The sequence below is a fragment of the Aquila chrysaetos genome, chromosome 26 (assembly GCF_900496995.4).
Source record: "Aquila chrysaetos chrysaetos chromosome 26, bAquChr1.4, whole genome shotgun sequence".
In the NCBI taxonomy this organism is placed as follows: Eukaryota; Metazoa; Chordata; class Aves; order Accipitriformes; family Accipitridae; genus Aquila; species Aquila chrysaetos.
In genome coordinates, this window is record NC_044029.1 from 10,084,752 (window position 1) to 10,101,101 (window position 16,350).

General features: G+C 37.2%; 1 protein-coding gene across 19 annotated transcripts in view; it reads left to right on the forward strand.

Moving 5' to 3' along the window:
* PPFIA2 (PTPRF interacting protein alpha 2) overlaps positions 1-16,350 on the forward strand; it is a 344,800-nt gene that overhangs the window by 309,130 nt on the left and 19,320 nt on the right. For 10 of the 19 annotated variants that reach the window (XM_030002992.1, XM_030002986.1, XM_030002987.1 and 7 more), the window contains 2 exons: positions 8,039-8,047; positions 14,973-15,054. In XM_030002992.1, coding sequence (XP_029858852.1) covers positions 8,039-8,047; positions 14,973-15,054 — 91 coding nt within the window. The remainder of the gene's footprint in view (positions 1-8,038; positions 8,048-14,972; positions 15,055-16,350) is intronic. The other 9 variants (XM_030002990.1, XM_030003002.1, XM_030002989.1 and 6 more) reach the window with 1 other exon arrangement.

Here is a 16,350-nt window from a genome sequence, read left to right on the forward strand (position 1 = left end):
TCATTGATTTTTCAGCAGCCTATTTTTTGCAGTGCCTATTTATCTTTCAGCTCTGAGGACTGAAGGTACCACAGTATTGAAATCACTTTGAAGGGACGAATGTGTTCGCTTTGTTCACTTTCTCATATGTTAATTCCTTAAACGGGATAAAATAACATAAGATCTAACACGTGCTACTGCATACATTACATGACTACTTCATATAAGACAGTGGCTACCAAGTTTGGGGTCTGGAAATAGTAGCTGTACAGGTAACCTGTTATTAGACTTCTGTCTAACCTCACACTATTAGACTTTTCCATGCTTTCCTGCTTTTCAAGTCTTTCCTTTCTTTCTCCTGTGTCTGTCTGTCCTTGGTTCTTTATGGATTAGATATACTCAAAATGTTCTCTGGTGGAAGGAAAGGAATCTTTCCTTTGTGGCTATGACTATTCATCTAGTCTGAACTGTATACTATTTATCCTAAGAATATGTTATATACCCATGTCATGAAGATTTTTAATTTTTTCCCTGTTCCTTTAGATTTGTTTGTCATCTTACTTTGGAATCCTTACAACTGCTTTTAGGATTCCTCTTAGGTTACTATCTGAGAAAAGTTAACATACATTGCTAGTTTATATTTATATTATATAGTTGTAGAGGAACTGTTAATATGGGAAAAATGTAACATTTTGTGTTAGAGATAATTCAGTAGAATCTCATGTATATGATAAGTCATTAGGGTGGCAAGCTATTAATAGGGTGTAATAGAAATAACATTTCCTTGTAAAAAAATGCAGTCAGGTATTTGCATGTCTTACCTTGGAAAGTATTAAGTTGAAACAGTCCAGAAAGTCATTTAAATGAAAAGTTTGTCTTAGCAGGTCAGATTCCTTTTTGCCAATACTTAACAATGCATAACTCCCTCTGGAAGTAGAGCCTTCAAATACCTACAGTAGCTGCAAGATTGCTGATCTGGGTAGTGCAAATGAGAATACTATGCTGTGTAATATTAAGGATGACAATAATGTGTATGAGGTCTTTATAAGACATATTAAGAGAAGTCTGAGAATAATTTGCTATCTCATGATGTAGCAGTAAGATTTAAGTCCAAGTGTTTGATTCCTTTTTACTGCTAAACAGGCTCTACAAACCCTGCAGAGACATTGAGCCCTGTCTCTGGAACAAAGAGAGCAGAGCACTTCACCTTGTAAGGATTTCTATGGCTTAGTTTAGATTAGGACATAACACCCCAAGAGAACCAGGCCCACCAGAAGGATAGTTAGAGGATAGGCTAAAGCAGGGAAGGACTCCTTTGTATTCCATTTCAGGTCTGGGAGAGCTTTCTTTATGCTGACTTTGTCACTTCGTTAGGGGAAAAACAGAAAACAAAAAAAACCCCCACAAAACAAAAAAACAACCCCAAAACAAAACAAAAAACCACCACAAAACAGTGATCCCAGAACCAATTCCCTTTTCTATAAAGCAGGAATAATACCACATACTGAACTTGTGTTTTTCTCTTACACACGCAAGTCAAATGAAATGGCTTTCAGCCCTGTTAACAGCTCAGCAAACTTCTCTTTCAGATCAATGGTAGTTCTGGTGCAGGAAAGCAAGGATTCTCTCCTTGACATGAAACCAGAGGTCTGATTCATCACTGTGGTCAACACATTCTCGCAGTACTCATTAACTCACCAGAGTTTGCAATTAGCTTTGAGTTGGTAAATTAAAATTGGGTACAAGTTATTATAAAAAGATGAATTCCTGTTAAAATGTTATCCATGGTATTTCTTTCAGTTGAATTAATCTCTTAAGTGAAAAATACCTTAAAATGCTAAAATTCCACTTTTGTATTTTTTAATGTATTCAACTTCATCAGTAATGCAGCAAGGATGCCCCTACCCCAGGGACGAAGCAGCACGTTGTTTCAAATTCTGAGCTGCCGCCGGCAGTAGGTACTAGTGGTCCTCCAGGTGTCCTGGCCACCTGAGTAGCAAACACGTGTGTTGACCCTGCTCTGGCCTTGTGGAGTTACAAACATGCTGCACCGTGTTATAATATTTTAGCACAATTTGCGTGCATAGAATAGATTACTGAATAATACATTTCACTCTGAAAAGTTTCATGAGAGAATACGGTAATTCTGGAGACCAATACACTCTCTGGTGATTATAGTGTCATTAAAATAGATTTTGAAGTTTTCCTGCTTCTTGCTTAGAAGATGCTATTTAGATGTAAAATTTCTTTCAGTTTCAATTGACTACTTAGGCATCATTAAAATGTAGTTAACAGTTTGTCTCAGTGATATGCCAGACATTTATAAACCTCAAACAAGAGTTTCTATTCATCCAACATTTGGTTATTACAGTAGATTTATTAGGAACAAGTATTTGTCCTAAGGCATCAAAGAGAAATTAAAGCAGCTGTGTAGAATTTCTTAATTAGACCCAACATGTTCCTAAAATCATCTGAAAAGATGAACTTAAGTTGCCTGAATCATCCTTAGATGTTTGTTCTCAGACATTAAATATGACAGCTCTAGTTAATATTAAAACTTTTTAAGTCTTACTAGTTGTAAATCGAGCACGCAGTCCTAGAAAACAAAAAATGAATGTTAGAGGTATTTAGAGCATTTAGGTTGTTATTCCATTGTTTGGTGAAAATGAGTGATGTTGGGGTGTGATAAAGAATAATGCACTGCATTTTTATTATTTAAACTAGCCTTTATATTCCACTTCACTTGTTCTATACAAAAGCTGTTAATATTTTGTATGTAATGTCTTCTGCCCTTTGTCTGACTCTCAGAGCCTGTTTGCCTAATGAGTAACTTCTTCAAGAAAACTCAGTTTAGGACTAAAAACATTAATGGTGCTGATACCCTCTACGTTACCATTACATTCATTTGAGTCCCTAATGATTCAAATAATTTGCACTCATTTGAATCATAAATTTTATTTGCTTAAGATATACTTTCCAGAAGGCAGCCATCACTGAAACGAGGAATGGAGCTTTTCTCTTAATACTTCTTTTCTAGCAAGTAATCAGTCTCCCTGTGAAAAATGGTTACCTAATTCCCAATTCTGACTTTTGTAGGTACCTTTTCTCTGTGACTCTGTATACTCTATCCCAGCTGTTCATAAGATCATCCTTTGTGGGTGTTTTTGCACCAAATAATATGACGGTGCACAATAACTTGGCCTTGGCTTTCACCCAGGGGTGTTGCGATAGCCCAAGCTGGGACCCAGCGTAGGAAGTTTCAGGTCATTTCAGTTTCTATCGCAACTCATAAAGGTTTGCGGAGGGTTCGGATACAAGCATATTGTCCTCTGGGACAGCAGAAGTTGATCAGCATGTGTCCCACAAGACAATTCATACCTCAGAAAAAGAGTAGATAACACTGCGCCTAAAATCAAATTATCTGTATCCCCCTTAAAAACGCATATCCCCACTGACCTTATATCAGGTAGCAAATTAAGGCGCTTAACAGAAGCTCTATAAATGTTTTTCTGTCCTTTTAACTAAAATACCATATGATGAACCCTTTCTAAAAATCTTCTTTAACAATGGACACAATGGACTCGGCCAAACTTCAAATATTATCAAGAAATAGAGCCATGCTCGCTTCTCTTTTTGCTATAACTGTCCTAGTGAATATCAGTTGTATTCTCCTCGTCCACAGTTTTGCTCAGGAGTGATGTCAAACTGTCCTTACCCAAAAGCCACACTGGTGGCAAATACAGCTCTGAAGAGCCTTGCTTTGTCTTTCAAAGTGCAGCATAGCTCTGAGCACCAGTAATATATATCCTTTTCAAATGTAAAATTTGATTTGATCTGCAACAATGTGCAATGTTGCAGCAAGTAAGTATCTGCCTGAAGAAGGAAGCATGCTGAAGACAGACGAGACATATATGTCTTCTGTGAAAGTGTGCAATGGTTGGTCGCAATCACTGATATTTCACAGGATGTGTTTATTTCATCCTGTGCAAGGCACCAACGTAAGGCAAGGCTTGAGAGACACGCAAGGGCTACGGAGTCCTAGGTTGTCACAGGGAGGTGGATTTGAGCTTGTGCACGCTGCTAGTACAGCCCAAGATTGGCCTATGTCATCGCAGCCTCAGCAATCCCAAATACAAATTATCTCCATGAAAAAAAATTCACATGCAAGTCAGCCAGCCTGGATCATACTGACAGGATTCCAGCCCAGAAGCTGATGAATTCCCCAGTTTATTAATATGAATGTTCGAATAACAATCATTACGTACCTCATAGGCAGTGAAATAACTGCACTGTGTCATAACGCTGTCACTCCTGGTCATCTGGCCGTGTTAGGGTGGGTCAAGAGCAGAGCTTTAGCTTCACGCTTTTCTTCAATTTTTGTTGATTTGACTCTGGTCAAGAATCTATTAATTCCACATTTCCAAAACAAGCTTAAGATGTGAGGTTTATGTTTTCCAAGGAAAATCGAAGTAAACCATTCTTTCCTATGAACCTGTTTTGGGGAGATTTACTCCACAGGTACAGGTTTTTGTTTGACAGATATAGCCTCCTGCCTTCAAGTGGATTGCAGAAAAGCCTTGATATGCCAGGACACGTACATATGCTTACATACACGAATAAAGACCTGTAAAATCAAGGCCTAAGTAATTCTCATGTGTAAAATTACAGTGTAAAAAGAAATTCTTAGTATTCGTAGCCTTATAATTAACCTTGCAGAGAGAATTGCAGTGCTGTTAAGTCTCAGCTGACTACAGAGATGTACATATTAAAGAGCAGTAACTTTCTATGAACAGAAGAGGATGTTGTATTAATTGACTCTTCTTCCTTTCCACCTAGAGAAAGAAAGAATGATAAATGTTGATAAATTCCTTTGATAGATTTGACAAATTGCTAATAATGCTTCAGTCCCTTTCTTTTGTTGGTGTTCATTTGTATATATCCTTCAAAAATTGGGAGATGATAGAGAGAAGTCACAAAAAATAGGCCTCATGTTGTGGTAATCACATTTAAATAAAATCAGTAAAAGAAAACAGAACACTGGGACTTCCATTTTTTACAGGCAAACCTAAGTTTTAGATCCCTGTCAACAGGCTACTTGAAAAAGTGTCTAGGTAGACCTTTTTGTGGAATAAGAGTTTGAACCACTGTAGTTATTTAGTTGATTTTGAATCCACACAATGCCCCTTTAATTAAGTTTTATGTGTGCAGCTGCAATTAGAATTTGACATAGTGTATTTGTGACTACAGATAATCTGTCCTCTGCAGTATACAAATAGCTGTTTCTAATTATTTTCTTAATTGCACACATTTTGAGAAAATGAATCCAATTGGATTAATTAAGGTCTTTTTCTGTGCCATCCATCTAATGTTCCTGTATACTTAATGCGTATTAAACACCATTATATCCTAAATGTACATGTTTTATTTTTTTACAGTAGCTCTTAAGAATGCAATGCCTTTTTTTTCCCCCAATCTTTTATTTACTAAATCATTAGGAAAATTCAAGTTTTGCATTTAATTTCTTCCCTTCCTACCTCATCTATGAGAAACTACTTGATGCTTTTAGTAGCTTTCAGACTGATCTTTAGTTCTTCCTCCCTCTCCAGCAAACAGTACTGTGTTCAGTAGCTATTATTTTGTATTTCCTCATTCCAGTGGAGGAAAGAGAAGTATTCAGTGTTCTGATACACAGTTTAGGATTGTCTGCTGTGTCCACCATGGTTTTTTCTTGGCCGGACTGGTGTCTATTCCTTGAGACATACATAAAGATGAGTTTTCTTTTTAAACTTAATTCCTTTAGCAAACATTCTTAACACTTACTGGAAGACCCTTTCAAATCATTAGTCAGTCAAAGCTTTTGCAATGTTAAAAATGTATCTTGGTATTACATTGGATACTTGGAGCCTTTTTAGCATTACAAATGTAAGGATATATAGGTATTTATCTTGCAGAGGATTATTAAACCTTACCCATTATTCTGAGGATGAAAGAATTGATACAACATTTTATTCTAGATCTAACTCATATTTTTAAAAATCTTGTCTTTTTAAAAATAATGTTTTTATCCTTTGCCAAGTTCTTTTTATTCTTTTCCTCATAAAAGATAAGGATATTTGTATCAACAAGTTGCAAGTTTTTAATCAAACAAAAACAGAACAAAGCCCCAGTCCTTGCCTTATCTACACATATAGGCCTATCTATTGCAGTTTGGGATTTCTGGATAAATATAAGCAACTACCCTCATGCATGCAGCTGGCTCTCTAAATGATGGTCTCCAGCAGATGCAAATATCCTGTCAGATTAACTGTAGAATTAAGGTTTAAGGGAAGCATGGATAAAACAGAGCAGATGAAAAAAATGCTACATAACTTTTAGTTTAATATATGTCAAAGGGAAATAGTTGTGTTGCTTCTAAATAAAATGGTGATAAAATGGTTGCCTTATGAAAAGGTGAAAGCTACAATTTACAGATCCATTTTTTTTCTGCTGTATTTTATTATTCTGCGGACAAAATGTTCAGGCAGTGAAGGAATATCCCTTCATCCTCTGCTTCTATGATGGGGGAGACTGGAACAGCCTTCAGGTCCCACAAGTTATCCCCAAGCGACTGCAAACTGCCAACTCATTAAAGCTGCCAGAAAATGACTCGTGTTCCAGTTAATCCCCATGTTCATTTCTCTCTACCCATACCCAAAGGAGTATTCTGAGGAAGATGTAAGAAGTGGGAGTTCTAGTTCAATAGACTCTGAAAGGTCCAAAATTAAAATCTCTTGCGGCAAAGGTGTTCAAGTCAGTCGTTACAGTTAGCTCAGCAGAAAATGAGCATGAATCATGAATGCATATTCAATTCTAGTGCTACTTCCATCAGATTTGGTAACTGTTTGAATAGTTCCTTAGTCCTTTATTTATACTGCATACCTTCATTGTCCTTCCCTTCCTTAATTTTCCTTTCTTAAACTTTCTGTGTATAAATGTCATTTGTTTCCATCTACTCTTCTCTATCACACTTTCTCTCCTCTCTCCCAGCTGTTCTGCTGATCTCACATATGTGAAAACAAAATTTAAGATCTTGAAACCACCACCCTCCTGAACTCACTGAAATGTCTGCAACCTCTTCTTAATTAATGAGAGCACAGGCTTTTTGCCCCCAAGTTTTCTACAGCTGTGTCTACCAAGCATTTTTATATCTCTGTAAATCCTTCGTTAATAGAAATATAATATTCTGACATGTCTGGGTTTCATTCAGGCATATAATTTTCTTTTTATGATGGCAATTAAAGGATGCTGAAGAAAGTTTATTATCGGCAATGGCATCCTGCTTTCTCCTACAGATACTGTTACCAATTATATTGGCAAGACTAGGTTACCTAGAGGGCAAATCACTCATACCAGTATTGTTACTAATCTAGCATTAGTATGACTGCTTAAATTAAAATACCACACAGCAGGAATAACCATTACAAATGTTAGTCCTATGTGCATGAAATCTGTATACTTAAAAAAAACCCACCACAAAAACCCGAGTCTAGGTCATTTGTGATTACAGTAAGATATTTTGCTAAAGTATTAGTAAAGTGCGTGTAGAAAAGTAAACCTTGGTTTGTAGTCCACTCAATTTTTCTCTGTCTCTATAGTAACTTGCTTAAATCCACAGGTTTGGGATTTTCAGAATTTTTGGTGTTACACAAAAATCATTATGAAATTATTCAAATCTGGGCAAAATGCTTTGATTTGAAAATCTATTCCACCATCACTGTGTTTACAGATCTTTGCCACAAATATGTATTTTAGATGGTAGAAGTGCTGTGCTGAGTGGTACCTAATAAATAGCCAACATCAGTTTAATGAAAATCTTATTTTGAAAGATGTATCTGTTCTTCAAAAGAACATTAACTTCTTTAAGCATTCAAAGACCACTTAGAAAGATTTTCATAGTTATAATGGTTGTATTATTTTATCTATCATATGATTTTATTTTTTTTTATGGATGACTATATGTTCATTAACATTTATGTGCTTTTTTTTTTTTTCCATTCATCTCTCTCCATCTCATGAAAAGCATATCTGGGTAAGTTAAAACACCATGGCTGCTGAACATATTCATTTTCAGCACCATGTTTATTTTCTTCGTTTTATTTCTTTTTGTTTTTCTGTGAACCTTATGTAACAAAATCAGGCATAAAACTGACCCAAATGAAAACTTTCAAAGTATTCAAAATAATGGTAAACCTTGAAAACATACACAAATTCAGGTCAGGACTTGCTCCTGTAGGGCTTAACAGAATGGATTAACTAGTTGGAGATAACTTCTGTCAATTTCTGTAAATAAACACATTTGGGGAGGTCTAAAGTCCAGAATCACAAAGGCATTTGAAAGTTTACATCACTGAAAAAATCGTGAGTGAAGGCCTAGATTAACAAATGCTGTTAAGGCATAAATTCTGTTTAATTAAATCACAGAGGACTCAAATTTGTAAACACTCTAGTAATCCACAGTACACAATTTCTTTTTTTCTGTTTGAGCCCTCATGCTGTGTAGTAGTTGTACAATAATATTTTATTTATGCTTATAATTTTACTGTTTTCTTTTTCACCGGTTCATTTTTTTATGTTTGGGTTTGGCTTTTTTAAAAATTGTTAACCTGATATCAAGTTTAAAATCTTCATCTCCTCTTTGATCTATTGTACAAATGTTATTTTTTCTTTTATAATTTTTGGAACTTGGGGAGAAAATTTCATCTGTTCAAAGCACGTATGAGCTATAACTTTGTAAAGGTGTAAGGACAAAAAACTCCAAGAGAACAGAGGTTACCCCATTAATTTAGAATATGTGATTTTGAAATTGCTTTATAAAAACAGATTTGATAACATTTAATCAACCTGGGAACTCCAGGGGTCTCTAATGCAGGACAGTACATACAAGATTGCAAGGCTATGTATTATGCAAGTCTGCTTATTTCACAGGTGTTTTATTTTTTTTTTAATAGTAGCTCTCAGCAGCTCTAATTTGTTAGGGTCTGTATTAAGCATTCCTGAAGATGCTTCACTTAATATGTCTTCAGAAAAAAAAAAATGCTGACTTTCAGTTTCCCTATACTTAAAATGTACACCTATATAGAATAATTACAGCATTGTTAAATCTGCTTTGCTAATCTGTGTTATCTGGGATGCTATTAAATTTAGAATTATACTTCCTTGTTTTCTAGATTTAAAAACTTTTATTTATTAGTTGCATCTTGATTTCTGTATTTTAGTCATTTTTTCTGAAAACTCCTTAAAGTTGGATACAAAAATTTTGTAAAGAAGGAAATTGAATTTTGCCCATTGTTCTCAGTCTATTATATCAAGTATCAAAAAGGAGAAAGAATGAGGATTTCAAATATTTAAAAGCCAGGTCACTTAAGTGCCAAAGTTGAAACAAGATCTGACCCAGTTTTTAATTACTGCAGTCTTTAAGTCAGATGGATCCTTTCAGATTAAATTAAATCAGCATTATATGGCAATATCAAGTCTGAATCTCTTTTCTTTTTTTTTTTTTTTTTTTACTTCCTACTTTAAAAACATTTATAGTCTTGCAGAAAAATAAATAGATAAAATGTAACTTATTCTTTTTTATTAGACATTTAATATCATTATTAATTTATCCAAATTCAGTTACCTTATTTTGTCATACAATGACCTTAGCTACAGGATTCTACCCTCTCTTAAATATTTAGCAGATGACAATAGAAAAGATAAAATCCAAATCCAGCTTAATTCATTAGAAATCCTCTCTCCTGAATTTTGGAGTCTTTGAATGTGAGTATGTTAGCTTTCGAGAGGCAGATGTGTTTAATCTTAACTTGAAATCATAGGAGTACTCAGATGAATGCAGCATATTTGGCCTATCGTTTCTGTCTAAATCTCTTCTAGAAACCAATCATGTATAATATTTTGTTGTAAACTAAACATTTTAGTATTCATGATAACAATAATCATGATAGTGTCAGTAATAATAATAATAATCAGAGGGTAAATGCTTTTGTCTGTTATCTTTTTGAGAAAATGTCTATGAGTAAAGGCCATTTCATAGGATCTAAATTGCCCGTTAGCCAAAATTTTTAACTGAATTCTGCTTGGATTTTACTAACGTGATTTGGCTCTTGACTTCACTGTGCCTTGTTTTCAGTTCATCTCACATTCATGATTACATTTTAACTAAGAGACGTTGTAATATGTGTAATATAATATCCCTGAGGACTTTTCATGTGAACCCTACTAGAACTATCACAGTAAATGCTATTATTTGCAGAAATATGAAGATCTCTGTTGAAACATTGTTCAAGTTTCATCAAGACAGTGTGTGGACTTTGTGTACTGCACCAAGTCTTTGCATTACGTGTGCCAGAAATCCTAAGCTGTTATTTCTCGTTTGCTTCGTGGGGGGAGCCTCATCTTCATAAAGAAAATTGAATGTCACTGAAGTGACACACTTTAAATCAAGATCTTGTTAACTTTCCACACAAAGTCTATTTAAAGATTATTCTTATTTTTAATAAAAGTTCATTGAGTTTTATGCAATGAGTTGGTGAGGGCTGCTGATACAGAGCTAGAATTTTCCTGGTGCAAGGGAAGGATATATATGAGGGAGAAAATTTGCAGGATAATAACATAGTTTTGCTCTTATCATTTCCCCCTTCCTTTTGCTCCCGTGTACCTCTGCTCTCTAGAGGGATATTGAAGCATTCGTAGTCCCCGTGGTATAAGACAGTTGTGCTCTCAGCTTGGTAGGTTGATGATGATTTGGGCAGTTGTACCTGGGTCTCAGAAAAATGGTGCTAAAGAAAATGGCCCAATGTAACAATATCCATAGAAAGTCATTTTGGGGAGGATTAAACATCAGAAGTCAGTGCTGGGGAGGCAGCCCTGCTTCTCTGACACACAACTCCACAACATAACTTGACGTGACGTGATTTTTTTTTTTTTTTTCCCCTCTGTCTTGGAAAAAAAAAAAAAAAAGAGTGAAGACATCCCACTTCGAAACAGACAAATACAAGCATCTCTCAAATTTTGGATGACTGCTAAACAGTTGAGGTTCATGAAATTTCCTGACTTTGCAAAACCAGGCTCAGGGTAGTGATATATTTTAAATAGCATATTGCAGTTACTCCCATAATGTCTCCAGGAAGAGGATTTTATTCTTGAACAGTAATAATGTTATCTTTAAAAATATGGCTTTAATTTGGAATTCATTCCAGTGGTAGTAAGTGCTTTAAAGCCTTATCTGTAAAATAATAGCATTTATAATAATGCTTAATAAATGTCAATTATTCCTTATCAGCTTGTTTTCATATGTTGCCAAAAAACTAAATGAGCATGGAAATAATTACTTTTTAATTCCCTACCTCCTTACCAATGCAAAGTGGCCACATTATAACATGCAGTACTCGTCTGAAAAAGCCTTAGTGAGGAGAAAATCCCCATGTTCCCCTGCAAAGCATCTTCTAAATTAGAGAAACTGTCTAATGCTATTCACGATCTCCAAACCCTATCTTTGTAATGAAAGGAAGAGGGAGTGACGAGCTTTAGGGTATTCATGTCTTCTTCCTCCTGTGATCAGTTCTATGTTTTTGTAAGGAAAATTGAACTGCAGTCGCCAATGTTGGGCTTTGGGGACCTGTTTTCAAGAAGCCAGTGACTATCCCACAAGGACAACAGTACATTCAGGCTGTTCTAAAATATAAGGATTATATTCCAAAATGGGTAGATCACTGGATTCCTTTTTCTGATTATTTGCGCTATTGATCAAAATGATACATGTTTTTTCCTACGTGACACTTTTAACTTATTTTGAAAAAGTGGAGTTTTTTTCTATAGTGCTAGTTCATATAAAAAAAACCCAGAGTTTTGTTTGACTACCAACTAAAGAATATCTCTCTTAGTCAAAATATAGAAATTCTGGGTTTAGTTCTGGTTTAGAAATTGAAAATTCAGGTTCTGCAGATTTCCTAGTGTATATTATTAAGAAGTAGTCAAATAATACTGTTCAAGAAGTAAAATATAATTTAAATAAACTTTAATATCTGAGAGGTGTTTAAATGAAACTTCTGAGGGAAGGAAGTATAAATTCTGAAGCATAAAATTTTTTTTAAGGGAAAGAAATAGTATGAAAATCCTTTTAGTATTCCACATCAATAAGCGAGGCACAGGCCTTACGATGGCTGTATTCCCTGTGCGTGTCTGAGTAAAGGATTTTAACTTTACACTAAAAATATTTTCAAACCGAAACACTTTCCCTCTACATGCCAAGACCCTCTGGATTATGTTTGTCATACTGTAGTCTTTGGCTATAGCATATATAGGGCATCCCTCTCCTGGCCTGGCCCCACTTTTTTTAGCCAAAATCAATAACCACAACTATATTTTCCTTTAGCTCTGTGACCCAGAATGCCTCTGAAGTAACAGAAGTGCTTTCCTACTCTGGAAGAGTGTTTTTGTTTGAGAAGCACTGGAGTAATGCTAAGCCTCCACACCACGCCTCAGGCCGGATCAAATGTTGCAAAGTCACAGAGGACTCCCTAGAAATACGGGCTTTATAATTCCAGCATAAAGGAAATAAGTTTTTCATGGAAGTGAGAACTTAAAGTGCCAATGCCTCATCTGCAGGCACGTCGGTTGCTTAGGCCACGCAGGGATTTAACACCAAATCAAAGAAATAAGCCAAAAGTTCTTCCTGAACCCCATCGCCTTGTAGACCACGCGCTGCTCGCCTGCTGGGAGCAGGAGACCAACGCAAGCAAGGAAGGCCCCTGGCCCTCAAAGCCATAATCTCCTTTTTTTTCTTACCGCGATAGCCAACCCTGCTCGTTCAGCTGGTATGGGTGACGGTTAGGAAGTCATCCCCAGATGAGGAAAAATCTGGGATCAGGTTCCCCCAAGGACGGTGCCTCCGTGGGACTCCCAGCCGCCGAAGGGGCTGTTCCCTGGGCTCGGGCCGGCTTTGGGAAGGCGGCGAGTCACGCAGGGTTTTGCAGGGTCCGCGCTCTGCCGTGGGACACCAAAAGCGGCCGGGTGAGGAAGGGGCATCCCTGAAAGTTCGGCCCTCCCCGAGGACCGCCATGCCAGCTGGCAGCCCCGCGGCGGCACCGGAGGGAGGTTGAGCAGTGCTGGGGCCGTGCGGGCAGCCTGCGGAGCCCAAAGCCCCGGTCCAGCGGTAGCTAGGAGGGGGTCACGTCTGGACGTGCCTTGATCCCGCTCGCCCAAGCAGCCGAGCGTGTACGTCGCTCTTGGCCATCGCTACTGGTCTCCCCGGGAACGCGGCGTTCCCGTACCGCCACCAGCTACTGAAGGCAACGTGGTGTTTACGCGCCCGGAGAGCAACTTCTGCTCGTTTTGCTGAAGATTATGCTTTCACAGAAAGCGAAAGTCTTTGGAAATCTGAGTGACAAAGGATGAGGTATGCCGCAAAGGATGTGTGGGAGGAGAGGCTAGATAAACTTCAGTAACGCTGTCAAGTATTTGTAATGGTACATATTACTACAGCATAAACATAGAAAGTAAAGCAGCTGTCTTTCTATTAATATTCAGAGCCAGGGATTTAAACACATATGCAAAATTGCATACTTGAGTTCCATTTTCCACTAAAGCTGAATTCTCTCAGTCTGGCCCCTCAGCAGTGCAAAAATCCCAGAAGGAATACTCCTTAGGGGTAAGATGACTCCATCGCTTTTATCTGCTGTGATTTTGTAGTATATATATTTGAAAGGCTGCTAAGGCAGTGGAGAATTGCCGAGGGATAACTGAACCACAAAGGCTGTAGTAATAAAGGAGGACGGAGCAAAATTGAAGCTGTAATTCCAAGATTTCTTTGTTATGTGGGAATGTAAGCAAATTTTAATACTACACTAGCATAGTCCCTGTCTAATTTGTTTCTCACTACAGCTTGTTGCTGAGAGCCTTCTTTGGTGTTTCGCTCAGTAGGAAGCAGCTGAAAATATGTTGTTAAATACCAGGAAAAAAAAGACTTGTGAAGGACTGCTTTTTCTATGCCGCCACCACGGTGGGCTCTTTATTCCTGCTCCAGGAATAAAAAAGTCTGGTCAAATGGTTGAATGTGTTTAATATAGAGCATTTTCCTGATAGTCTAGCTGACTGGCCTATACGTAACTTTACCAAATATTTAATGCCACTGTATTAAAAGTATATTTTAAGCTTTGAGCATGATGTTTTACATACACACTCATTGCTGTCCAGAGAAGCTGCAAGTGCAGGAGTTGGATTGGTATCGGATCAACTCAATAGATATATATCTATGTATATATGTATAAAATTGAGAAACCACATCAATTCCATAATTATAAAAATGTATACACCAGTAAACCACATGGATTTCTGTTGTATATAAGCAATAATTAAAAAAAAATTAACACGGAACTATTAAAGATACAACCAACTCTTAATTAGCCACAGATGACTTATTTAAAATGCTGAATAGCTGTACTCCAGAGACCCTAGAATTGTGTATAGCTGGTCCAGGAGGTTTTGTGTTTCAAACCCAGAGACCACTCAGACCCAGCTGCGTTACATCCGTGCTTGGCTCAGGTCTAGAAGTTGGCTTTTGTGGGCCTTTCTGGGTCATTACCAGACCAGAGCTATGCTAGTCTCAGGAGGAATCTCTGTTTTCTCTCTTCACCAATATCTTCTATTATATGGGTGATCCTTTTATATAGGTTATCCCAATTCTATATTGCTTCAGCTAAGAACAGGCAGAAGCCTTGCCTTTTGTATGTTAGGTGTTTAAAGGGATGAAAAAATGCACCAAGAAAAAACAAAGAAGAGTTGGGAATAGTTTAAGGAATACATTCAAAAAGGGGAAGGAGCTGTATTGTTCACCGGTCTTTTCTATGCCTGTCGGCATGTTTCACTGTTGTTACCCTTAACGAAGAGGCACGGTTGCATCTGTATTGTCCCTACACATACCTCTGCATACGTAACATTTTTTGATCCATTTTTAGACATGAACTTCTGGAAGAAGCTCGAAGAAAGGGTTTGCCTTTTGCACAGTGGGATGGCCCAACAGTGGTTGCCTGGCTGGAGGTGAGTGTTGGCCATAACTTGGAAATGTGAGTCACGTTTGTAGACTGCTTCTGTGTGCTCGTCCTTACAAATTCTAAAGGAGACTATTAAAGTCTCCTCTCTCCCTTGTGTACTGTGCCATGAGCACTAAGAAGATTTTGACACTGGATGGCGTAAAGCAGAGACTAGAGCTGAAAAAAGTAAGACAGGATTACACAGGGGGATGGGGACAGGAAAAAAGGCTTATTAAACACACTCAAACCCCGAATTTATGAAATCTTATAATTTCTCAGTCTCTAAATATCTAGGAACTCCACAGACAGAGTTTATGTAGGGTGATGTGCTAAGGACAAAACAAAAATTAGCTATCAAATTTTATTTGAGCTTAACACAGAAGTTGCATCTTCAGAATTTTTAATAAATTTAAAGAATTTGTAACTTTCTGGGTTTTTTAAAATATAATGGGAAAGGGCTGATTTACCTAGATATCACTCAGAACAGGAAAAAGAGGTGTTCCTCTTGGCACTTTCACCCAGGGTGTGGGAGATCTAGGTTGAAATCTGTCCGATTTGACAGGCAGTACCTTCACCTCTGCAATCTAATCTGCAGAGAGCTCTCCTTGATTTGGAGAGCCTAAATGAGTGGATTTTGGAACCCATCCAGAGAAACATTCAGCAGAGCTGTCCATCAATCTTGACAAAAATCAATGAATGTTTTAGGTGAAAGAACTATTCAAAAAATACCCAGATGCTGAGGGGAGCAGAAGGCAGAAAGTAAGGGTGTTCTTATACAAATACATGGTCATTTTTACATGACAAGGCTGTATCGCTTCAGCGGAGATACAAGCTCTTCGTTTGCTCAAGGAACAGGTGTCTCTATTCCTTGTCTATACCAAGTGTCTCTATGTATTCCCACCAATTCTCAGGTCTGCTGAGGGTATCATCCACCCATCGATCATCAGATAGAATTTGTAGAGTTTTTCCCTGCAATTAAAAAAAAAGGTTCCTCTCCAAAGCTTTAACAGGAGTATGTTCAGGGAATAAATGAAGGATGAGGAATGAAAGCAGCTAATGTCTACAAAATTTCTTCTTCATATTGGAATTGCTGAAGGTACCTAATGAAAAATATGAAACAAAAACCGCAGAAAGGCAGTTCGAGCATTTGCGTATGACCTTGGAAAATGGGATGGTATCTTCCTTCCAAAAAATATCTCTGTTAATATGGAACATTCATTAACTTGGCCACTACCTGACTTTTTCATATGACTTTGAGAGTTCTGTAACCAGATTTGTATCAGTCAGAAATATACAATATTAC